This window comes from Cupressus sempervirens, chromosome 7 (assembly GCF_028749045.1).
Source record: "Cupressus sempervirens isolate cs-2001-9-10 chromosome 7, ASM2874904v1, whole genome shotgun sequence".
Taxonomy (NCBI): Eukaryota; Viridiplantae; Streptophyta; class Pinopsida; order Cupressales; family Cupressaceae; genus Cupressus; species Cupressus sempervirens.
This window is the reverse complement of record NC_143124.1, coordinates 7901709-7929074: the sequence shown is the minus strand read 5'-3', so window position 1 is coordinate 7929074 and position 27366 is coordinate 7901709. Positions and strand designations below refer to the sequence as shown.

The following is a 27366-nucleotide window of genomic DNA, read 5'->3' as shown; positions in this document are numbered from 1 at the left end:
CTAGGCAGAAGCATAAAGCTCTTTATCTGTATCAATTATGTGTGCTAAATCTGGAAAATCTTTCACATAGATACTTAGTCTTGTGGAATCAAGATCAATGCCATCAGACCCCCATTTTGCTAAAAGATTAACAGCCAAATTGCCCTCTCTGTAGATATTTCAAATGAGGTAAGAATCAAATGAGTCAATCAAATACCAGATTTTAGACATGATATATTTGATTCTCTAGTTAACGATTTGTCTCTTGATGCAAGCATGAATGATGAGAGTGGAATCACCTTCAATATGAATCACTTTTAATTCCAAGTTCTTAGCCAAAACCAAACCATAAAGTAATCCTAGTGCCTCTACCATATTGCTTGTGCTTGAGAGTAAAGAGAGACATTTCAATGCAAGAACGTCACTCAAATGATTTCGTAAACACATGCCACAACCAGCTTTTCTAGGATTACCTTTTGAAGATCCATCAAAGTTCATTTTGATGCAACCATTTGTCGGAGGTAGCCACTTGATTTGAGATCTTTTGACATAGTTGTAGAAATAGTTTATTTTAACAAGAGAAAATTTTAATTTTACAGAAAGAAGATGCAGCTGTTGTTTGTAAGTTAGATGAACCTCTTCAAGGTGGTAGAAATGACCCCTTTGTACTTTCCTTTGATTTTCAAATGATATTTCAGTCTACATTGATTCAAGGATTATTGTATACACCCCTCTCACTTGTTATGTAAATGACTTCTCTATGCTTTGTAGTGCTCTCCCTATTTATGACTGCTTACAATGGACTTTTTTTGTTGGTGAAGGGAATTTGAGAGTTGGGCTTTGTAACATTAGAGAGCTATGTGCTTATATAGAAGTCCTCACCATGGTGTTGCACGAGCTCTTTATTGTAAAATCCTTATGGTGGATGCCTTGTCATTTGGACAAACAGTCCATTGTTTCACCAGAAAATATGGTTGTGGCCTATTTGCTTCCACAAGACTCTTGCACATTTTTCATGTCTTGCTTGCATTGTTAACCTGCTCTAGTCCACTCCATCCCTTTGATCGCATAATACCCCCCTCTATCCCTCCCGAGGTAGGGACTAGTGCTCAACACATCTCTTATTTTTTTATGAAAGGTTGTTTGGTTTAATTTGGGGACTCTCTTATTGTCTCTTCTTAACAAGGATGTCATTTAACGCTCAGGGGGGTTTCCTTGGCTTTTTACTAGGGTTTCAAAATCCTAGCTCCCATCAAGAGGAGCATATGAGTTTTATCCTAGTTAATCCCTACTTTAAATTATCAAAGGTGAAAAATTTTAATGACAACACTTCTTTTAGCATTTTTTTGAAACCTTATTATGTGCCGTTGATGATAGTAGGGTTTCTCTTATGGAGGAAATTATATCTTTGCAAGATATTTTAATGTCCCTAAATTCAAGCCCTCCATCTCCGACTCCCCCAACTCAAGCCCCCATGATGAACTTCAGTGAAAGATGGGGTTTTGTTTTCACCAATTTGCACATCTCAACTTCTTTATGTCCACATCATGCCTTATCTCCACCTTCTCCTCATCTCTAATCCTGGGATAAAAATATTTGCGGCGTTAGGAATTTGTATAAAGCATCTCAAGATTTCAACCAATGGATACTATCATCTAACCTTCTAGATATCAATACTACTAATTTGGTATGTATTTGGAAGAATAAGAGGTCTAGATTAGATCTCAAAGATGAAAGACTAGATAGATTCTTGTTTTGTGGGGATCTAGAAGCTAGCCTTCTTCAATCATTGTCTTTCTACAAAGATTGGGCCTCTTTCAGGCTTGGATTACTTCCCCATTAGGCTTGACATCTCTGAAGAATTCAGACCCAATGCAAATCTTCAGACTTGATGCAAATCCTTTCATTTGTGAGAACATGTGGTTTCAATATAAAAAAAGCATTCCTATTTCCTTTAAAAAGTTGGCAGAATGAGGCATCATTTCAAGGTTCCAAGATGTTTTATTTTGTCTCTAAATGAAAGCACCTAAAATTGAAAAATCAAAGAGTGGAACAAACTTTCTTTCAATAATTTTTTTGAAGAACTCAATAAAGTGGATCTAGATATCATTGAACTGAACGAAGAAGTATTTTTTAAAGGCATGGACAATGCTCTTTATTTCCAAGAAAAAGAACTTCTAAACAAGAAAGCTAACCTCCTCACAAAAGAAGAAATTTATTGGAAGTAGAAATCTACAAAAAAACATTTCTCTTAGAGGGGAATAGGAACAACAATTTATCCCTATTAGAAGTTAAAGTCCACCAAGATAGTTGAAGGGTTGAAGAGGGGAGGGGGTGTGTTGAATTAGTTATGAATTTCAAACAACTCTCATTATCTTTATTAATTCTAAAACATGTAAATAGTAGATGCAACAACCACAATATACACATATACAATAACACTAGATATGTTAACTAGGTAAACCCTTGATTAGAGAGAAAACCTAGGTGGGGATGGTAGCCACAAGATGATGTACTAATATTAAAGTTCCTTGTGAAGCATAGACCCTATTAGAAGTCAATGAAATATAATCTATACATATGAGTCCTTGTTAGAAAAAAATGAATCCATGTTAGGAGTTGTGCCAACCCTGTTAGGAGTTGAAAAGAGGTCAACTAAGCTTACTACCCAAACAACTTTAGTACGATTCCTTCTGAATAATATAATGTGAAACAAAAACCATCCAACCAAAAACTTATCCTGCCAAATATAGTTCCTTGTAAACTCAATGTTCTTCAACTACACAAATTTCTTCTTTTCTCCTCACAAATTTTCATATCAAGCTAGTACAATACACATTCCAAGGATATGACTACATATCATGCTTTTCATCCAAGGAAAATATCTTTCCTTTATACTAGTTCTTGAAACAATTTATTGAGTCAGCCCAAGGGCTTTCCTATTTTACAATAATAATATAGAACCATTTAAAAACATATTACAAAACACGTTAGATTATAATTTTACACTTTATCCAAGATTACACACAACTGTTAGCTCTCAGTCTTCATGGCTTTCCATGTAGTGATATTTAGATTATTCTTTCTAAACCTGAACATGTCTAACATGTCTTCAACCTTCTTCTAAGTTCACTCTACCAGATTTCATCTCTTTTAGGAGATAAATTTAAATTATCAGTAACAAATCACTACACGGATTGCCTCAAACTAGTCTTCACTAAAATCTTCATCTCTATGTCTAGTATTCATAGTTTTATACATGCTCTTAGTTGAAGCCTCTATAAATATTGTAGAACATCTAAATTTTTTTAAAGCTAATCTTCAATCCTCAAACTACACAAATCCAATCTTTCATTGCTAATTTGTTAGTCATTAGAGAAAGATAACTATGTTGTCATGAATGACAAACACAATCATGAATGTAACACATAAGCTTTGAATCATGTCTCCAACAATGTTATATGCTCCCCTATAGGAATATCATCATCATTCTTGCTAACAATCTCCCCCTTTGTCATTGATTAGAACATATATGAAAAACATCTAAGTTCCAAGAATACCAAATATATTTCTTCCACATCTACCTTTGGTACCCATTCACCCCGCTCATGAATATACCAACATGCATAAGGAATGTGTTAATATCTCACATACATCAAAATATCCTTTTTAATAATTTTTATCAATCTAGTAACATCTCTTCCAAAAGGAATATTATCTCCCCCATTGGCATCAATCAATATTTTTCATGTACTTATCTCTCCCCCATTGAGATCAATGACAAGGGTATCATTATGTAAATTATTGAAGTTTAGTCATAACCCTAGCTTCAAACATAATCCTCATCCAAGAAAAAAAATTACACTCATAACAATAGATTATCCTCCTCTCTTTCCTTCATTCTTATCAACCTCTATGGTCCCATATCCTCCTCAAGGAAACTTGAGGTTTGGGGAGAAATATCCAAGTTTCTTTTGGCACGCTAGAATAGTTGATGTAGGAGCATCTTGGGTTCGCTTGCAATATTTCATGTTTGAGAGGGATTTTGGTTAAGGGTTATGGAGCTTGGTGAATACTGGTGCTCGGCATGGTCTTGGGAGCTCGATATGGTCTATGGAGCTCGACATGGTCTTGGGAGCTCAGCATGATCTGGGAGCTCAGGATGGTCTTGGGAGCTCAACATGGTCTATGGAGCTCAGCATGTTCTACAAAGCTCGACATGGTCTTGGGAGCTTGGCATGGTCTATGGAACTCATCATGGTCTTTGGAACTCGGCATGGTCTATGGAGCTCAACATGGTCTTTGGTTGCTTGGCATGGTCTGGAAATTTGGTATCTATTTCAGGTTGTATAACTAATTTTTTGAAATGAGTTAAATGATGAAAATTTCAGAGATTGAAGAAGTCCTAGATTTATACCTATGGTTTGAAGCTTGAATTATAATTCATTCAGAGATAGGAGATATCACAATTTTACTAAGACATCAATTTTAGGAATTTAATTGTTGTAGGAGGCCGACTTATGGCATTTAATTTATGTATTTGTATTTAATTTGTGTTCTAGGCGGACTTGTGGCTTAGATTGGTATAAGTAGGGGTTGGGGGGGAGTCTTTAGGCATTATTCATCCATTGGGGAGGAAAGGAAGAACTTGGGAGAGTGAATTTTGAGAATGGCTAGTAGTTGTGGCTTGGAAAACAAGGAGAATGCTTGGTGGGCTTGCGAGCTCAAGTTGAGATCTTCCTTGGAGGATTCTACCAGAGTGTGGATCTAGACTAGCTAGGGTTTGGGTTTGGATCTTGAGGGATCTTACAGAACTATTACTTGCTTTGTATCTGGCCATAACCGGGAAGGCCTTACAGCCTGGCACATTGCATGTAATCAATTATATTTTATGAATATATTATTATGATTTGGTATCAAATATTGCATTGTTGCTTCTTGTTGTTGTGTTTCCACTGCATGGTTATATAGTTGGGGGCCTAGAAATCTCCTTTGGGGATTCTCCTACCTTGCACTGCATCAGGTGGTATCAGAGCGAAGGTTGTTCCTGAGTATGTGGAAAGATTGTAGAAGTTGAGTCAGTTTGCACCAAGACTTGGGTTGAAGAGTTAGATTCTGGTCGTGGATTTGTTTCTTAGGGTTTTCTAATATTTTTGAAAATGCCTCCCAAAATATTGGACCCTAGGGAAATTGTTGATCTTACTGATACTTTAGAAGAACGGATTTTAGAGAAGGTTAAAGCAGATATAAGATCTGAGTTTGAGAATGTTAGAGCAGAGATAACATCAATGAAGAGTGACATGATTGCTGAAATTGTGAGTGCATTAGGTGGTGTACCTAGGCATGTAGGTACTAAAGGTAGTTATGAGGAAGTTGCTGAAGAGTTTGAAGTTACTAGATCTAGTGGTGAGGATAGATCTGATCATGTGGAGAGACCTATTGGAATTAGGGCTGGTCAGTTTGCTTGACCTGGATCTCAGTTGAAGCTAAAGCATAAGATGGAGGTTTCTAATTTTTTAGACACTTTGAATCCTAAAGATTTGATTGATTGGATTGGTGAATTGGAAGACTACTTTGAGCTTGAGGATATTGAGGATCCACTCAGAGTAAGGTTGGCATAGACTAAGCTGAAGGAACATGCTACTCTTTGGTGGAAAGAACTACAAAGAGAGAGAGAAGAGGAAGGTGAAATGAAGATCACTAGATGGAAATTGATGGTGACTAAGTTGAAGGTTAAGTTCATTCCTGTTGATTATGAACTTGAGCTATTTAAGAGGTTGCAAAATCTGAAGCAGAAGGATATGACTATGAAAGATTATATAGAAGAATTCTACAACTTGACTATTCGGTCTGGGCATCAAGAATTATCAAAAGAGAAGGTAGCACAATATATTAATGGTTTGAGATTCAATATTTAGGATGAGGTTGGTATGCTAAATATTTCTTTAGTTGAGGATGCTTATCAGTATGCTTTGAGAGCAGAGGAGAAACTAAAGAGGAAGAATCAAGGTAGTTCTCAAGGGAAGGAGAAGCAAGATAGTTCAACACAAGCTAAACCAAAAGAAGAAGGTAAACCAAAACCTATGGAACCCAGGAGAAGGACAGGTGGAGGTGGGTTCGGAGGTAATTGTTTCAAGTGTGGTCAAGAGGGGCATAGATCTTTTCAATGTCAAATTGGTAGGACAACTGCTATTGTGAATGAGGTTGAAGTCCAAGAGAGTCAGCCTGAGCAAGGAGAGAGTTTGTTGGCTCGACAAGTATTGGTTGGTGAGAGGACATTGGATTCTTGTTAGAGGACCAGTTTGTTCAAAACTCATTGTAAGTCTATTGGTAAAGTCTGCAAAATGATTGTGGATGGTGGTAATACTGATAATCTTGTTGCTGAAGAGATGGTTCAAAAATTTTGTTTGAAGAGAATGAGACATCCTTATCCTTATAGGATTGGCTGGTTACAAGGTGAGCATGCTTTGGAAGTGATGGAGCAATGCCTTGTTGATTTCCAGATTGGGCAGTATAAGGATCAAGTGTTGTGTGATATTGTGGATATGAACAGTTGTCATGTGTTGCTTGGTAGACCTTGGTAGTATGATTGCAAGGCTATGCATGATTGTGTTAGGAATGTGTTTACAATTGAGAAAGGTGGTAGGAAGTTTTCCCTGATTTCTTTGCAGAATGAAGAGCTTGGTAGGAGGAACCTAAGTATTGGTAGCCGAGTTGAGTTGTCAAATTTTGAGAAAGTTGGAGATCAGCATGGAAATTAGACCTATGGAACACCTGTGGTGGATGTGAAGAAGAAAAACAAGGGAAAGAGTGTACAAGTTGAAGACTCAAAGGATATGTATGTGAAGAACTAGTTTGGGATTTATGTGTTGAATCTCAAAAAATGTTCTTCCAGTTACTAGAACATCTTTTCAAACCTAGGGTGTCTGATGTAGGAGCATCTTGGGTTTGCTTGCAATCCTGCATGTTTGAGAGGGATTTTGGTTAAGAGTTAAGGAGCTTGGTGAATATTGGTGCTTAGTATGGTCTTGGGAGCCTGACATGGTCTATGGAGCTCAGCATGGTCTGGGAGCTTAGCATGGTCTTGGGAGCTCAGCATGGTCTAGGGAGCTCAGCATGGTCTTGGGAGCTTGGTATGGTCTATGGAACTTAGCATGGTCTTTGGAACTCGGCATGGTCTATGGAGCTCGACATGGTCTTTGGTTGCTCGGCATGGTCTGGGAATTTGGTGTCTATTTTAGGCTCTATAACTAATTTTCTACAACGAGTTAAAGGATGAAAATTTCATAGATTGAAGAAGTCTAGATTTCTACCTATGGTTCGAAGCTCAAGTTCTAATTCATTTGGAGCTAGGAGATATTACAATTTTACTAAGACATCGATTTTGGGAATTTAATTGTTGTAGGAGGCCGACTTGTGGCATTTAATTTATGTATTTGTATTTAATTTGTGTTCTAGGATGACTTGTGGCTTAGATTGGTATAAGTAGGGGTTGGGGGGGGGATTCTTTAGGCATTATTCATCCATGAGGAGAAAAGGAGGAGCTTGGGAGAGTGAATTTTGAGAAGGGCTAGTAGCTGTAGCTTGGAAAAGAAGGAGAATGCTTGGTGGGCTTGCAAGGTCAAGTTGAGATCTTCCTTGGAGGTTTCTACTAGAGTGTGGATCTAGACTAGCTAGGGTTTGAGTTTGGATCTTGAGGGATCTTGTAGAACTATTACTTGCTTTGTATCTGGCCGTAACCAGGAAGGCCTTACAACCCGACACATTGCATGTAATCAGTTATATTTTATGAATATATTATTATGATTTGGTATCAGATCTTGTATTGTTGCTTCTTGTTGTTGTGTTTCCACTACATGGTTATATAGTTGGGGGCTAGGACATCTCTTGTGGGGATTCTCTTGCCTTGCACTGTGTCAATAGTAATGTCATTTTAGGAGGGGATTTTAATTCCATCTCTATTTTGGATGGAAATATTCATGGAATTAGGAATTTGAGTCTAGTATCTTGAAATTTCAACCAGTGGATTATGTCATGTAACTTTCTACATATCCACACCACTAATGGGGTGTGTACTTAGAAGAACAAGAGGTCTTGATCATATCTCATAGCTGAAAGTTTGGATAGATTCTTGTTATATGGGGATCTAGCCTCCTTAATCATTTCCTTTCTAAAAAGATTAGGTTTGTTTCACACTTGGATCACTTCCCCATTAGGCTTGACATCTCTTTAGAAGTCAGACATAAGAAAAATCCATTCAAGTGCGAGAACATGTGGTTTCAAGATAAAAACATCCGATCCCTCCTAGAAACTTGGTGGAATGAGTTATCATTTTAGGGTTCCAAGATGCTTCATTTTGTCTCTAAATTGAAGCACCTAAAACTGAAAATCAAAGAGTGGACCAAACTCTCGTTCAATTATATTTTTGAAGAGATAAAAATAGTGGACGTAGATATAATTGAACCAAAGGAAAAGTATTGATTGAAGGCATGGAAAATTCTCTTTATTTATGAGAAAAAGAACTTCTAAACAAGAAAGTTGACCTCATCATAGAAGAAGAAATTTTTAGGAAGAAAAAATCCACACAAACATGACTCTTAGAGGGGGACAAGAATACAAAGCTCTTCCTGTTAGAAAGTAAATTCCACAAAGATAACTAAGAGGGAGGCGGGGAGGGGGTAGGGTTGGGGGGGGGGGGGTGGTGTGAATTGGTCATAATAACCAAGATAACAACCATAGAAAGATGCACATGCATAATAACACCAAACATGTCAACTAGGGAAATCCTTGATCAGAGGGAAACACTTGGTGGGGATGGTATCCATAAGATGATGTACTAATATAAAAGTTCCTTAGGGTCAAAATATAATCAATACATATGACTCCTTTTTAGGAGTCATTGAAATATAATCAATACATATGACTCCTTTTTAGGAGAATTTGAATCCCTCTTTGGAAATTCTAATGCTATTAGGAGTTGTGCCAACCCTTTTCAAAATTTATAGGAAGTCAGCTAAGCCCAGTGTCCCCAAAAAATTAGCATTAGTCCTTTGAATAATACAATGTGAAACAAGAATTATCCTACCAAAAACTTATCTTTCCAAATACAATTTGCTATAAGGTCATTGTGCCTCAATTGTACAAATCACTTCTCTACTCTCCACTAATTTGCATATCAAGTTCTTATAATACATATTCCAAGGATATGACCGCATATCATGCTTTTCATCCAAGGAAAATATATTTCCTTTCAATTCCTAAAACAAGTTATTGGGTCAACCCAAGGGTTTTCCCAATTTACAATAATAGTATAGGACCATCTTAAGATATTACAATACATGTTACATTATTATTTTGCACTTTATCCAAGATGACACACAAGTATTGGCTAATAGTCTTTATAGCTTTTCATACAGTGATATTTAGATTATTCTCTCTCAACCTTAGCATCTCTAACATGTCTTCAACTTTATTCTAAGCTTTCTCAGTTAGATTCCATCACTGTCATGAGATAAAATTAAAATATTAGTAAACTCTCACTATACACATTGCCTAAAACCAATCTTCACTTAAATTTTCATTACTATTTCTAGTATTCATATTTATGTCCATGCTCTTAGTTGTATCCTCTAGACATACTATAGAATGTATCCTCAAGTGTGCATACACTAATCTTCCATCCTTGAACCGTATAAATAAAATCTTTAATTACTACTTTGGTCTTCATAGAAAGATAATTAGAAGTTATCATCAATGAAAAACAAAATCATGAATGCAACATATAAGCTCTGAATCATGTCTCCAATAATGATAATATGACCCCCCATAGGAATATCATTAGATGCATGCTACAATCTCCCCCATTGGCATTGATCGGAACATATATGAAAAAAATCTAAGCTCCAAGATTACCAAATATATCTTTTCATCATCTATCTTTGGTCCCCCATTTATGCTTCACATGAATGTCACTAACATGCATAAGGAAGGTATTAATCCCCCTCATACAACACATCTCATTTTAAATCCTCTTCATCAATCAAATAACATCTTGTCGAAAAGGAATATTCTATCCCCCATTCACATCAATCAATATTTTCATGTAACATCTCTTCCAAAAGCAACATGAGTTCCTTGAAATTCAAATTGTTGCAATAACTCTTCCTTACTCTGAGGCTTATGATAAAGGTTGAGATGATGGACATTCACCAATAAATTAAACTATATAATATCAATGATAGATAATTGCACAATATTATTGTCAAAGACTGCTACTATTTCATATGGACCCAACCACCTAGTTTAGAATTTCCCAAGAGTGTGCTAGTAACAAAAATTAGAAAAAAGTGCCTAATAATCAATAGAGAACTATTTGTCATTTATGAATTTTTCATGGCATTTGTTATGTTTCTACTAAATAACCTTAGTATTATGCAAGTTATATTTCCTATACGCATCCAATCTATTTAGCTACAAGATTATTTCTCTTTTAGCTTAAGTGAGATCAATGTTCAACTCTAAGGTTGTCCAAAATGTTTTGTGTTCAAAATACATACATATAGACACTAATTTTCCATAAACCAATTCTCAAGGGATGAAGCCAATCATAGTTTTCCATTTATTCCTATAGGCCCCAATTTCTTCAGGAAGGTAGAGTGCCCAATCTTTCTTATGGATGGCTATGGTCTTTGATAAGATTGCTTCAATGTCCCTATTGGTTATCTATGCTTGGCCATTAGCTAAAGGGTGGTGAGAAGATGAATTCCCATGCTTAATGGTATACTCATTCATCAAAGTGGTGATTAGGTTTGAGGTAAACTAGGTGATTATATGCAAGGTTGGAGAATCCCAAAAGGAGATGTCCAAACCCCTAGCTAACAACCACACAATGGAAAACACAACACAACCACAAGATCTGTTACCAATCTCAACTCTTTATTCATAAAATAACCATTTACATGCAATGTTCTAGGGTATACGACCTTCTTAGTTACAACTAAATACATAGCAAGTAACATTTTTGCAAGATCCCTCAAGATCCAACCAAAACCTAACCCTAGCTAGCCAAATTTGTAACATAAGAACAATTTGGTTGAAACATCCAACAAGATCTAAACTTGTGCTTGAAAGCCAAGCCAAAGCCACTAGATCTTCTCATAATTTTCAATTTCAAATTCCTTTCTTGAATTAATTCCACTCCTCTGAATCCTCCTCCTAAATTAATTACCTACAACACTATCCAAGGCCTCCTTAACTACTTGCATGGTCGCAAGTTGCCCTGTTGTAAATATAACACTCTGGAACTAAAGAAATGTAAAATTCCTTAGTCATCTTACAAAATCCATTAAATACACATAACACGAAGATCCAAGACTAGAAATATGTCCTCACACATCCCTAGATTGATCAACACCATGATCACATGCTACGCACATTAAATGCACAAAGTAAGCCAATCAAAACCTTAAGAACTCCATTAACCAAGCCACTCTATTGAGTGTCATAAAACTATCAACCAAGAAATTTAGGCTTTGCTAATAAAGCATGACTACCAAACTCCCAAGCATCACTAAAAAATCCAAATATTACCAAACCAACAAGTCTGCCAAGTACCATAAGTTATGCCAAGCTCTTTTAACAACTAAGTCCCTGACAACTAAGTCTCTTCACCAACTAAGAACATCAGTCAACATTATATCCAAAAAATATTAAATAATTACTAAGAAACACTTCTTTTTAGACAAAATTTACCATCTCTAAGGTCAAAACACACCAACATGCAGGATCGCTAACTATCCCACAATGCTCCTACATTAGGCACCCTAGGTGCAAAAAAATGTTCTTAACATATTGAAGAACATCTTCTGGGATCCAACACATAAATCCCAAACTAGTTCTTCATATACATGTTCTCCAAGTTATCAACTTGAAAACTCTTTTTTTTGTTCCACTTTTGCCAATCCTTTCCAACAACATTCATCTATTTTCTCAAACATTTTTTTTCCATGATGAACTCTATAAAATACTTCAACTCAACTTGGCTTCCAAATCTTACATTCCTCCTACTAAGTTCCTCGTTCTAGAAAATAATCAGTGAAAAATTTGTGCCACCTTTCTTAGTTGTATCCATGCTCCTAACACAATTATGCATAGCCTAACAATCATACTTCTAAGGTTTGTCAAGTAATATGTGACAACTACTCATGTCCACAATGTCACACAACACTTGATTATTATACTACCCAATTTGAAAATCAACTAGACATTTCTCCCTCTCCTCCAAAGCATGTTCATCTTGTAACAAACCAATCCTATATGGACAAGGATGTCTCACTCTCTTCAAACCAAGTTTCTAAATCATATCTTCAGTAACAAGGTTATCAATACTATCACCATCCACAATTACTTTACAAATTTTACTAGTAGACTTATAATGAGTTGTGGAGACATTACTCATCTAACAAGGTTCACATACCTTCTTACCAAGCAATATTGGGTGAACTAGAAAGCTATCTGAATAGAAAGAAAATAAGGTTTCCTTTATTAACCCTAATTTCCAAAAGGAATGATCTAAATTTGACTAAGCACAAGAAAGTGATCAATGTAGAAATGGATCATGTGATGGAGAATAGAGAGAAAGGAGGTTAAATGGTCTTTCTATAATGAGGAGTATGTAATTAAATCCAAAAATAGATAAAAGACAAATAATAACCTTTAATTTGGAAAGTGTTTTTTTCTAATTTCTATCTAGAGTTTCAAGAAATTTTGCAACATGTTCCAGAATGGAAATTTTGAGACAGAGAAAACCAAGAAATATTTTGTCTTTTTGAAGGGAGGTCAACCTTGACCCTGATAGTGGGGCACAATCTTACCCCAAGGCACAATTGTACCATCAAAAGTTGACCTTGACCTGGACTGCTCTAAAAAAAAATTTGTTCATGGATCTTGCAAATTTGGCAAAAGGGTTATCTAAATCTCCTCTTCAATTCATTGTTCCACACCTGTATCTACAAGAAAAATGATTTTTTTGTTTGGATGAGGGGTTTTCCTTTGTTAAACCTTAGTTCGGAATCAACCTTGATAGTAGAATTGAAATAAAGAATGCTAGCAAGTAGTAGAAGTAAATCTCATAATGAAACTATGATATTCTTGATAGACATGCAATTGTATTTGAAATGTAAACAAGTATATTGATAGGAAAGCTTGAACATAAAATTAACAAATGTAAATAAAAGCCTTCATGGTTTTATGCTTGGAATCCACCTTAATGAATAGGTCTTGAAGATGTACAAAGGATCTTGAAGGAAGATCACACCACCATGATGGCTAGATCTAGGGTTTAAATGATGAATATTGAATGCTTGAAGCAAATCCCTTCAAAGGCTTGAATGCTTCAATCCTTGATCTTCAATGGAAAACTTGAATGCTTGAATGATAGAATGTTTTCTCACTTAAAAAGTAGACAGTTGCTCATATATAGTGAATGCACTCATGAATAATAGATGTCAAAATGAGGGAAGAAGGTTTCCTTATAGGCACTAACTCCTAGAGAAGGTCAACATAGGAGCATTAAATCCCATTTAACCTTAACCCCTAGGAATAGACCTAGCTTAAATTTAATTTAAGAGTCTACCATTTTGAAACCCAAAACAACCAACCCGAAAGAGGGAAAAGAAACTTTTCGAAGCTTGAGATCCCAAAACTCCTGAAAATTAAAAATGAGACCTGGGGTTAGGGATGAGGTCAACCTTGTTTGCTAAAATGTTAACACACTTCTATGAGTCATTACATCCAACATTTCTCAGGAATGAGGTCTCAAATGACATCTTATAGCTTTCTATTCATGGAGTAGAAGGGTTTGTAATGGAGGCCCTCAATTTGACCTAGTTTGTGCCCATGCAATTATACCATAAAATGAAAGATTCAAATAGGAAAAACAAGAGTTCTAGTCTCCATGATCATCAAATATTCATGCAAATGAAGATGCAAGATAATCTAAATGATAACAATGCAAAGCAATATAAGAAAAGAAATCTAATCTATGAAAGAAAATATGACTCTAAGTTGATATGAAAATGCAAGGATGAAGCATGATGATGGAAGCCATGGATGCATGAGAGAAGAAGACAAGAAGAGATAAGTTGCAATGAAGTTCCAATATCCAAACTCTAAGGCTCAAACCCTAATGCTCAAACTCCTCCAAAATCGCTCTCCAAATCTAAAACATTAAAAAACTATAGCAACTAACATCTATCCAAATGAGAAGAAGAGGGCTCCTTATAACAAAACTATAGCAACTAACATCTATCCAAATGAGAATGAGAGGGCTCCTTATAAAGAAAAGTGTGGAGGTGGGAGGCTTCTCACAAGAGCAATGTGGGATAAATCGCTAAAAAGGCAAGAGGAAAAAACCTGCCACTTAGAGATATGTGCAAAAACATAATTCTTTATAAGATTTTACTTTATTTATTTTCTTTTTTCATCGAAAAGAGAGCTTTAAGTGGGGATTTATTTATTTAATTAAAAGATGGATTTTCTTTTAATTAATTAAGATAAGATTATTTAATTAGAAGGGATATTTTAATTAAATAAGGTAAAATTATTTAATTAAAATAGAGATTTTATTTTAATTAAATAAGATTATTTTATTTAATTAAAAGAATGTTTCCTTTTAATTAAATAAGATAAGATTTTTTAATAAAAAGAAAGATTTTAATTAAATAAGATAAAATTATTTAATTAAAAAAGAGGTTTCCTTTTAAATTGAATAAGATTATTTTATTTATTTAAAAGAGATTTTCTTTTAATTAAATAAGACAAAATTATTTAATTAAAAGAGAGATTTTCTTTTAATTAACTAAGATTATTCTATTTATTTAACAGGGATGTTTTCTTTTAATTAAATAAGATTATTGATTAAATGATCAAACCTTAGGAAATATTGAAATAATGAAATTAATTGCAATTTGATAAAGGAAAATAATTTGAATTGATTCAGTAAAATATTGCGATGCATTGATTAAGGAAATTGATAAATTGGAGAATTGGGGCCCATAGTCTAGGTGATCATTTTAGGGTCCATACATTTGCCCCTCTTTGACTAATGTGTGATCATTTCAAGAACATGTGTAGTTAAAGAATGGAGTTGAAGTGTGAGGTCGATTTGGGATCACAAAACAACATAGATGTGTGGTCAAGAACACATCAAGATATTGTTAATTAGAGATTCATTGTTAGGTCTTTCTATTTTGAGGAGTATGTACTTAAATATTGAATAGATAAAAGACAAATACTAACCTTGAATATGGAAAATGCTGATTTCTAATGTTTGTATATAGTTTCGAGGGATTCTGCATCCTATCTAAACTAAAAATGTCGAGATAGAGAAATCCCAGAAATCTTTTTTCCTTTTGGGAGTAAGGCTTCCCTTCTGTTCAGCTTTCAAAATTATCTCTGACACTAGAGATGTTTGGTACAACCATTTTCTCACAAGGATTTTTACTAAAGGGGAAATACAATATTATGTGAAGCTTCCACCTTCTTTTGTGATATTATGCTAATTATTTTCACTTGTCTTGGTGTGGATTACTACTTGAATTTGATATTCCCTGGTCTACCCACATCTAGTCAGCATTGTTACTAGTATTAAAGAAATAATTAATTAGCTTGTCCTTGGTTTCAAATTGCCAAAGTTAATTACAAATGCACCCCCCTCCTACTCTACCATAAGTAGGGACTAGAGATGCACACAACGCTTGTTTAGGTGTGAATGTTTTAGCACCTCACATGCACAAATATGGTAAGGCTTCCCTCCTTGATCCTCTTGCATGTTCCATGAGCACACATGTACCCTCTATTTTGAATGATGAGTTATTTGGAGATTTATTGTTAGATAGAGATTCATTGTTAGGTCTTTCTCTTTTGAGGAGTATGTGCTTAAATCTTGAAATAGATAAAAGAAAAATACTAACCTTGAATCTAGAAAATGCTACCTTTTGATGTTTTTGTACAATTATGGGAAATTTCCCATCCTCTTTGGACTAGAAATGTCGAGATAGAGAAAACCCAGAAATATGTTTTCCTTTTGAGAGTAGGTCAACCTTGACCCTAGCACAATTGCACTCCAAAAATTCAACCTTGCAGTATATTCCTCTGATGAAATTTCTATTCTTAGATCTCGCAAGTTCGATAAAAAGGGTATCCAAATCTACTCTACAATTTTCTATTCCACATTTATATCTGCAAGAAAAATGGTTTTGTTGTTTTGATCAGGGGTTTTCCTTGGTCAAACCTCAATTTGGAATCAACCTTAATAATATAATTGAAATGGAGAATGCTAGCAAGTAGTACAGAACTAAATCTAACAATGAAGCTATGATATTTAATAGATATGCAATTGTATTTGAAATCTAAACAAGTATATTGATATGAAAGCTTGAACATAATATCAATGAATGTAAATCAAAACCTCCATGATTGTATGCTTGGAATCCACCATAATGATTAAATCTTGAAGATGAAGAAATGGTCTTGAAGGAAGATCACACTAATATGATGGCTAGATCTAGGGTTTAAATGATGAATCTTGAATGCTTGTGCCAAATCCCTTCAAAGGCTTGAATGCTTCAATCCTTGATCTTCAATGGAAAAATTGAATGCTTGAATGATAGAATGCTTGCTCACTTGAAAAGTAGATAGTCTCTCATAGATAGTGGATGCACTTATGAATAATGGATGTCAAAATGAGGGAAGAAGGTTTCCTTATATAGTGATCTAGGGCATTAACTCCCAGAGAAGGCTGGCATAAGAGAATTAAAGCCCATTTAACCTTAACCCCTATTAATAGACTTATATTAAATGCAATTTAAGAGTCTACCATTCTAAAACCCAAAACAATTGACCCAGAAGAGGGAAAAGGAACTCTCCAAAGCCCGAGTTCCCAAAACTCATGAAAATTGAAAATGAGATCTAGGGTCAGGGAAAAGTTTGACCCTACCCTAGGTCAAGGTCGAGGTAATCGTTGACCTAGGTTAGGGTTGAGGTCAACCTTGATCCACTAGATCATCCTTGACATAGAAGTAAAAGTCCTTAGTTTCTTGACATGACCCCAGACCACATGCTCAAAGGGTTAAACACTCTTGATAGGTGGTTGGCCTTGATTAGTAGAGAACATTAAACTATTCTCAAAATTAAGTGAAGTTCAACATTAACCTATGATTGCATGACAACTAATAGTGTGAATCTCTTGGTTTCAAGTAATGTAGAAGAAGGCTCTAGAAGAACCAACTTATTAATGTTGTATTATTTGGTTACTTTTTTCATGTATAATTTCATCATTTTATGTGATATGGGAAAGAAAAACAAGTTCTAGATACACATCATTTATTTTCACAATTTTAAAATGATTGTAGGGGTAAAAAAGTAAATGGGTTCTATTAGAGAGAAGGTACCATTCAAGTAGCACTTGAATGAATATTTACATGCAAGAAAAAGTGGGATTTCTAAGGGACATATGCTGATTACCCAAATGAATATTTATATGAAAGAAAATGTTGGAGTTTTGAGGGACCATCCATGGACTATCCATGGAAGATCATGAATCTATTCCTTTTTATGTTTTTAGCCTCCTAATGAAATTACTATTTTTATCTTGGACTACATTATTTACAGGAAGATGTGAAACTAATGAAGGACATGGCCTTGGATGCATATAGGTTTTCTATATCCTAGTTCCTAGATATTACGTGAGCCAATGTTTTAACCCTTAAACAAAAGTGACTAACAATCAGTAGTGCCTTTCTTTAAAATGTTTTTCATTTTTGGGGAGAAAAAATGACACAATCAAAGGTGGAATTAATAAAGTGGGAGTGACCTACTACAACCTTATCAATGAACTCTTAAAACATGGTAAAAATTAATCATCCTTTTTATTATGGACATAGAAATCTCTATAATTTTATGCAAGCCATAACCAAATCATGTTTGACAAGTTCTAACTTAAATTTGATCCTCGAGAAGTTTTTCTCCTCAATTAGCTTATTTCTTTTCAATTTTGAACTCATTACATTTTCAGATATCAAGCACAATGCACACATACAAACTTTTTGTTTCAGTAACAAACAATGCTTCTTACACTTTTGTTGTAAAGATCTATAGTCAATTGGTTTTCTAGGTCAAGGAATAACACTCCTTGGTGTAAATGTTGCTCAAAGGCCAACTATTATAGTAGCGTGGCTAAATGGTGGCACTTAGTTTGAGTTCCCTTAGCCAACATGGTTTTCTTCAAAATATGCATGTAGATCTATTGTCTTGATTGATATACCAGTGTCTTCATTTTCAAACATATTATAGTTGGTCTTTGTAGTATATTGAAATATATCATTTTGCCATTGATTTAGAACTCCTTCATTTGAGCTCAGTGTGTGTCAATGGCATTACGAAACTTGAAAAATGGTATAATGACTTTCTCTACTTAGAAAAATCACTTTTTAAACATTTGGATTCTTCTTTCTTTGTTGTATAATTAGGATATAGCACCACAGTATGTAGGATTTCTTCATGGTATAATGGTTGATCCCTTTTTTATCCTCAAGTTCCAAGGAAATTGATTGATTTCTTATTAATCAGATTCATTCATGAAAAAAATCTTAATATTCATATCCATTAACCTAAATTTAATAAGTGGGCTACAAACATGATATCTGGTGAATCAAAATACCTATGATACCAATGTTCAAATTTTGGAAAATCTTGCAAAAATTGAAAGTGTTGTATGCAAAACTAAAATCCAGCTTATTAATTGAAATTGAAAGAATATATAAAATGATTGAATATCAATAGTCACCATATCCATGAACTTGAAATGTTTATGTGGCTATAATAAAAACAAAAAAATTAAACTAAAACTATTTAAAACTAGGTGTTTAATTACCCCAACTTGTCAGGATCATAACTTTTGACCTAGAGTTTGGATTTTGAAACCGCTTACATTGTTGAAAAGAAGAACTAAAAATCTAGTTTCAATCCCTAAACCAGTGAGCTCAGGACTACCTAGTTTTAGGGACCAATAAAAGTTTTGGCTTCGAATTTTGAGCAAAAGACCTTCAAATACTCCAAATAAAAAGATATAGATTTTTTCTTTAAATATGAAAAAAATACTTTCAAACATTTAATCTTCGATATAATCAGGATCATCTATACTGGACAAGTATCAAAAATTCAATTGGGACACTTGTAGCCATTGTGAGAACAATTGGAATACAATATATTATTTAGTGGTTGGGTTCATTCTAGTATTTCTTGACACTTACTATCATTTTGTATTTTATTTCAACCATCTTTTGGAATATGTATGCTACCAGTGAAAAGATATTTGATTGATTTGAGAATGATATAGGTTTTCGTTAATAAATAGATTTTTTAGTTTGCTTCTATCTACACTAAATACCAATATAGTAATAGGCTAGCAAGAAGACAAGACCACATCCATCCAAATGATTTTTTTCCTAAGCCTTCTCATATTTAAATCAAGGTATACTTGTAAAAAGAGACATATTCTTCTTCATTCCATTTAACTTATTTTCTAACATCTGGAATACCCTAGTCATTAGATCATTGTGAATGTGAAAATCCAATCTTCTCTATAAGATGGTGTTTTCTATCCAAGTGACTCCAATGTCATATTACCTAGTGCAACAGTTTCCTAGGTTCTATCCAATGCTTCCATAATATCCTCTATGTTGTCTAGTTGTTGTTTCTATCGTGCAGTGTCTTTCTAAAGCCTCTCCTTCTCCTTCTAGTATATTGCCACAGACTCTCTCTCATGCCTTAAATTCCAATCAAACTTCTAAATATATGCCTTTCCATATCTAAAATCAACTTCAGGGAAAATTTGGATGTCATGTTCTTGTGCATATATTTCAATCACTTCCTTCAAACTCAACTAAGGTGCGCCCATGGAATTATTCAAGTGAATCAAACTCCCCATGTGAGTTGAGGCTTACTATTGATCATATGCACTACTACTGCTTGTTGCTGCTGAAGTGCCCCAAATTGGCGCTTCTCTATCACCCTAAGATAGGTTCAAGGGAAATGAGAGTCTGATTTGATCCCCTAGTTGAACCTATGACTCCTTCATAGATGTTATGGAAATGAGAATCTCATAATACATTCCATATCAAAATAGATGATAGGGAAATGTTGGTATTCTTGAACAATATAATCATACTTGTTGTGTTTCTTCTTCCATCGACTGGATGGAGCATTGAGTTTAAATGGCCACAAAAAAGTTGCTCACTTTCAAAAATTTGGGGCCAATAGTAACAATCTTGTGGATAAGATCTTCAGTACAAATTATGTCATATTTTCCTAAAACCTATTTACAAGCAACAAGGAAGAAATAATAAGCACTAGGAAAGCATACCAACTAACACAAAAAGGCATCATGAACACAAGTACCTTTTCAATGATAGAGTTGTCAAGTAAAAGAATCTTCTACTTATCAACCTTTCCATAACCTCTATTGTAAATTAGCTCTCTTATGATTTTTGAATTTGGATATGTAGAAAGGATTAAACAAGAAAATTAAATAACAATAGACACAAGAATCTATGAAATAAGAAAAAACTAATCTACATAATGCTTATAACTAAAAAAGAACATACCTAATGGTCACATATGGCTCAACCCGATGCAACATGTTCATTGTTGCTTTGTTCACTTTTAGTAACACACCATTGAAGATATGAAATGAAGTTCCATAAAAAGTCAATTTCATTGGAATATTGTATACACATCCAAAAGTAATCACTAACCACTATTTTAGAAACAAAAACTGCAAAAGAGATAGGTCAAGCTGAAAAAGGACCAACTTGCCTCAAAAGAAAAAGTTGCAAAATTGTTCTTGTCTTATACTAAATAGGAGAATAAGAAACTCAATAAATGAAAAAAAATACTTAAAAACTAATATTAGAATTTGGGAAAGACTAATAATTTTTTGTTCCTCTTTATTTAAACTAGAAGAGATGTAAATATATTATAATAAAACCTAGACTAGAAATATTCTCTCTTTTTTATGAAAAATAGACTAGAGAGCTAATGGTCTACCAAATCTATCACTACATAAAGACCAAGAAATTACAAGGTATAAAAATACTAAAAACTAGCTACTTACCCATGGATATGAATAATGAACAATAGCCTAGCTTCTAGCTCAATATAAAAGCCTCCTTTCATTTTTGCCTCTCTCTTCAATCTAATAACATCATGTTGCTGATTTTTGTCACAAAGTACATGCAAGAAACTTATTAAGGTACATTCCTCAACCATAGATGGCGTAATGACACATCAATAAAAATACCCAACTTTTTATTAAAGGATCCATCTAGTCCTTGGTGACTCATAAATTGATGCAAAACTTAACAAAAATAAACTAAGGACCAAGATGCAGTTTGTAGCATTTTTTACTTTTGCAACTTCCAACTGCCACTTCCTGTTGTTCTCCCATTCTTCATTTCTTTTCCTCTTCTTGAGTACTAACTCAGGCAGAAGCTCTGCCTCCTTCAAACTCATTTTGAAATGACTAAAAAAATTAAATTATGAGGAAAAATTAAACATTAAACAAGAAAATGCAAAATTAGGTGTTACAAACAATTTATTATTATTATATAATTTGACTAGCCATCACAATTGCTATAACATGATCTGATGGCTAGTTGTCACTTGCACAACATGAATCAATGCTGCTTCCACAACACACCTGTCACATTGACAATGCAATTGTGATGACGTGAACATGAACTCTTGCCCCTTCCTTCCTCCAAGTTATGATTGTTTTATTAGTTGCAATTGTGATGGATGCTCTTGCCATCAAAATTTGCACTAGAAAAAGTTTGACACCCATCTGATGGGAGCCAATTTGTGGTTCTGTCGCTTGGATGGCAACCTAACATTGTAATTTGACCCTAATTTTAGTAGTTCTCTAGCTTGAGTAGAGTTATGAGAATATACAAGGGAGTTTGGTTTTCAAGTTTTATGATGTCATTTTCTATTACAAGATACATGATGTTAACTACATCCAAGTTCTAAAAACCAAGACTAAAGTAATTTCTATAACTCTCATGCACAACTTAAATATCACACACTAAGCTTAATTGCTAGACCAAAACACTAGTGCATTTCACCCTAAATCGCGACCAAGTTTTTTAGATGGGTTGGTTGGTCGCGTTATAAAGAATTTTATTTTATTTTTTAATAACATGCCCGTGTTGGTCGCAATTGCGACAAATTAATTACGTCAAAATTGCGACACACACGGCAGCATAAAACAAAAAAAAAAAAGGGCAAAAATGTAATTCATGTTTCATTTGGTGAAGCTACGAGTTCAGTCTCCATCAACATTGGCGTGAGGGAAGCAAAAAAGTTTGGTCTCCATCGAAAAGGGCACAAGGGCACATCTGCTACAGATCATTGACGGGTTCATTTGATTGTAGAACATTGTAATAAAACTTTGTTGCGACTTATTGCTATGATTGTAGACTTCCATTTGTGCTTTCCCTTTTGTTTTAGCTCTTGTTCTTGCCACCTCCTTCATGCTCTGATCACATGGTATTTTAAAGTTTTTTTGGGGGTTTTTTTTTCCACTTTTTATGATATGCAGTGTATCATCTCATTAGATTCTTCACTCATACTATGCGACTTTCCACAAACTGCCTATTTGGATTATGTTCATGATCTCAACTATTAGGGGAAACTCTGCACACTTTGTCTTCTCTCGACTGTGTAGGGTTCTAGAATTTTGAATGCTTGAAGAGCCTTATCTTTATCAGGTCTTCTTCCTTTGAAATGGATGTCGTCTGAATTGACACTGAGTTTCTTATCAAACACAATTGGCTACTTTGCATAATTCACACTAATAGAAACAACAACACCAACTACTTGTTACTCTACAAGGAAAAAGTGAGCATCTTCTGCACCCCTTTCACAACTTTCATGCAATCTTTTGTGTCTGTTACAAAGTGCACTCCAAATTTAATGATTCATCTTGATAGAAGTCCTCTCCTTGGAAAATACCAAGCTTTTTCATTCTTGAATAGGGCTTCACTACTATTCTATTTATCCCAAGAATTCCATGTAAAACTCTCTGCCATATACTGACGTATTCAGGCTGTAATGTGTTTTTTAATGGACACTTTTAATGGATTTCTACCAAGCAACTACTTTAAGAATATGCTCTCTTTTGTCAAGATTACTTTCTAGGACAGTTACTAAACTTTTTATGTCAATACTTCAGTTAGAAATATGCTTTCTTGTTCAGCAACACAAAATCTGCCTTGTCTTCATAATTTTGTAAAGTTCTATGATGCTCATCTTGCAAAATCAACCTTGACATTTTTAAAAATTCATTGAAACATAGTGCATATTCCTTGTTTCTTGTATCATATTTCATTATCCCACAAAGTTTTTCTCATGATCAAATCATACAATTACATAGCCTGATAGTTCCTTAAATCAAATTAGCATACATATAGAAAAAATGCACGGAGATGGTAGGTTGTGAAAGCAATCATATAGGGCTGCAACATGGGTGGCTTGTATTAATCCTTGAAACCTGCCATGTGTATCAGGGCTTGGCACTACTGACAATTGGCTAAACACACGAAGCACATTCTTTAATTCAGACACTGCTTGACGAACCTCATCAGTAGTACATTTTTGCTTTTGAAGTGTTGAAGTTGAAAACTTCTGCATGGCAACACCAACATCAAAGGATAACATGTAATTTGAGGGTGCCAAATGTACTACTCTTAATAATGTTCTTTTACAATCTTGCCACTGTTCCACTTCATAATGTGATCGGCTAAATATAATAAAATTTGGTTGTCAATGCCAAAATAGAATTTCCTCAAAAAATTTTGATACATTTTCATTGCAAGCCAAAACTGTCCTTGTGAAAAGTAAACATGTGCTAGATTTACCCACACATCAGGCATCTGAACAAAGATGTTTCCTACTGCAGCTTCTTGAACTTGTGTGAAAATTTCCTTTGCAAGAACAAAATGACCCCTTTCGGCTAGCACAATGCCTACCCCATTTGCAGCATAGACATTTCTAGGTCTTTGAGCCAACACTTTACAATAAAATTCCCTAGCCTTATCAAGATGTATTCCCTCTGCATCTGGATCCTTCTTCTCATTGCGTGAAGCTGCAAAATAATTCTAGTTTCCAAGAGAAATGTCAGCATAAGCATCCTTACGATCTGATACATTTTTTGCAGTTTTAATTGTTTCTTTTGCTTTAAGCCAGTCATCTATTTTCAGTTCCAAGTTGCCAAGCATGGTAATTGCATTTACTGAGGTTTTATCCACCTTAAGTGCCTCCCCAATCAGTTCTAGGCTTAGTTGGATCTCATTTCGATCCTGGGCCATGGCTGCAAGTCGTAGATATGCATCCACATAATTAGGAAACTTGAACAATATTAGCCTATACAAAAGATTTGCTTTTTCAGTGTCATGTAGCTGTTCAAATAGCCTGGCAAGATTAAATAGTATGGTATATGAAATATTTTACATATTCAACAATGGATGATCTATATTCCAAGAGATCTTTTGTAGTCAAAATAGAAGTTTGAAAATTGTTGAAAATCTAGTATAAGTTTATGTTGAAAATGGTTCTAATCTTTTAAATTGAATTCACCAAATAAAGTTATTTGAGAAGATGTTTTGTAGTCAATATAGAAGTTTGAAACATAGAAAATGTTATTTGTTTTTTATTTGTTTCACAGAAAGATTTTAAAGTCAACAAAAGGAAAATCAAGTGATGAAATTTTGTTCCTCTTATGTTTAATGATATAGTTCTATTATCTTTTATTTTTTTATTTTTTTATTGAATATATATCTTAAAATTATTTTAAATAAATCTTAGGTTCAAATTTATTCAATATTTGATTTATTTTTCAAAAATAAGAAATTGTAACCCACTTGAAGATTTTTGTGACATATGACTTCTAAATTATCCATGAGAATTTAACTTATATCTTGAAAATATTCCAGATTGATTTGATTTACATTATTACATATATACATATATGTTTCTAGGGATATTTAGTTTATTTAAATATGTTGTTGCTTCTGATCTATCTACTGTATAGGTAAAATTTTAAAGGTTCACCACACAAAGAGTCTTTTTGATGAAATGATGTATTCACCAAATAAGAAGTATTACCAATGTAGGATGGAATGAATTATTTATTATATCATCCCCATAATACCTCAATAGGAGACAAGAGGTAGTTGAATCATGAGCTTTCCATTGAGTTCAAAGATATTTTTCGGAAAAAAATATGTATTTTTGGAGAATGGTTAACACTATAAAAGACAAGCCATCTAAATAGATTATTGATTTTTTTGTTAGAAAATATCAACTAGGATAAGATTATAAATCAAGGATAACAACATGATTTGGTATCCTATTTCCAAGATAAAATAGGCTACAAAGAAAGAAAAGTGGTTCACTCATAATATTCTAAAATGCTAATTTGGGTATAAATTGTGTCTTGTTGTCTTTAAGGGCTTCATTTGGCTGGTCATTAGCTAAAAAACTAGGAATATATAAAGATCAATTAAATAGGGATAATCATTTATAGTTTTTGTATGAACACATTTAGACTATTTTAAATTAAATATATTGATTTTCCTTTGCATTGAGTTGCTATAATAATTTTGTTTGCTTCAAATCCATATAGTAGATTAAATAAAATGTCTCATTATTTCTATATTCACCACTACTTATAGGTGAAAAAAGAACATTCAAGCATTCAAGGACTATTGTGATATTTTTTATGCAAGCTCACAAAGTCCAATAGACTTTCAAACAACCAGAATTCTTCATCCCATGTATGAAAGTTTTCATTTATAAAATAGTTATTCTGTGGTATATGAAATATTTTATATATTCAATAATGAACGATCTATCTTTCTCTTGTAACATTTAGCAAATAGTTTGAATACTTGACTTTCTATAATATTTTGTTACTTGTATGCACATTTTTGGGGAGCCAAATGACAAAGATGAGCTTGAAATATTTGAATACATTCCTTTTCATAAGAGTGATTATGAACATATGTCAAGATAGATTGAAATATACATATATATTTTTATTGCACACTTATGTAGTGCACACATTTAGATATGTGTAGTTACTTTTAAACATGTTAATCTAGTGTAACTTATAAAATGTCTAATATAAGTCTAGGTTGAAAAAGGTTATAATTTTTTAATGGAATTTGTCAAATAAAGTTATTTCAGCAGATGTTTTTTAGTCAACATAGAAGTTTGAAACGTAGAAAATGTTAGTTATTATTTTATTTACTTCATAGAAAGATCATGAAGTCAACAAAAGGAAAATTAGGTGATAAAATTTTGTTCCTGGGTAGGGCCACAATAATGGTTCCCACTTTCCATAATGAAGAAATCAGATGGAAAGTGGGGAAGCTAAATTTTAGGGGCTTCAAATGAAGCCAAATCTTTGAACGAAGGTCCCAAGGGGCTTCACTCGAAGCCTTCATGCCGATATTGGTGTGGGGTCTTTGAATGAGTCTTAGGGCTTCATTCGAATCTAACATGCAGACCTCGTTCATACTCCTAATAACCAATCAGAAAAGCTTTTAAATCCAACATTTTTTCTTGTTTGTCCCATGATTTCATGTATGATTTGGTGGACTAGGGCGCTAAGAGGGAAGTCAGTAACATCATACCTTTCATCAGCACCTCCGTCTATGATGTAGGAGCACCTATTCATTGGATTTCTCATGGATAAATTCATATTTTAAATTATATTTAAATAGTATTTAAAAAGAAACTCAATTTAAATAGTGTTGTCACTTTATCCCACGATGACTCAAGTTAAACACCTTCTTCTTCTAGTCGATGGAAGAATTCCATGTCTTTTAAACACACGGGAAAAACTTAAGAATTGATATTGGGGCTTTTATTGATGAATTCAACCCAAACGCCATTTCCTAATGCCTCCATGAAAGTTTGCTGAGCCAACTCTAGTTCATCATGATCAAAATGAAGAACCCTAGTGTTGTTTAAAAATTCAATGGGTACATCTTCTTTTCTCTTCTTTAGAAGAGACTTTGCTATGTTAAGAGAATCTAAGGCTGCACTGGGGTCTAATGATATCAATAACTCACCCATCTTAATAAAGGAATGAGCATCACGTGGATCTATGCGAGTTTCCTTTCTTAGAATTTCCAAAGCCTTCTCTCGCTGCCCTTGTTGAGCATAGATATGGCCTACAACTTTCAAGCTCTCATAGTTCTCAGGGTGAACCTCCAAAACCTTTTCAAAATTTGAGACAAAACTCTTAAGATCTCCCAATTTCAT

General features: G+C 34.0%; 1 protein-coding gene across 1 annotated transcript; it reads right to left on the bottom strand.

The window, feature by feature from the left end:
• Positions 1 to 27366, bottom strand: LOC149545145 (protein CTR9 homolog). The gene is made up of 5 exons (XM_089793710.1): positions 26983 to 27366; positions 24233 to 24494; positions 23955 to 24181; positions 23588 to 23721; positions 1 to 148 (listed from the first exon to the last, which is right to left on the bottom strand). Exons 1-5 carry the CDS (start codon positions 27364 to 27366, stop codon positions 1 to 3), a joined length of 1155 nt encoding a protein of 384 aa, XP_089649836.1.

What these genes read in the sequence shown, in the direction of transcription:
- LOC149545145 (XM_089793710.1), bottom strand. Translation starts at nt 27,366, where the DNA reads ATGAAATTGGGAGATCTTAAGAGTTTTGTCTCAAATTTTGAAAAGGTT. An exon ending in CATTAGGAAATGGCGTTTGG is followed by an intron (nt 24,495 to 26,982) that starts GTTGAATTCATC and finishes CTATTTGAACAG; the next exon opens with CTACATGACACTGAAAAAGC. An exon ending in TTCAGATGCCTGATGTGTGG is followed by an intron (nt 23,722 to 23,954) that starts GTAAATCTAGCA and finishes GTTGCCATGCAG; the next exon opens with AAGTTTTCAACTTCAACACT.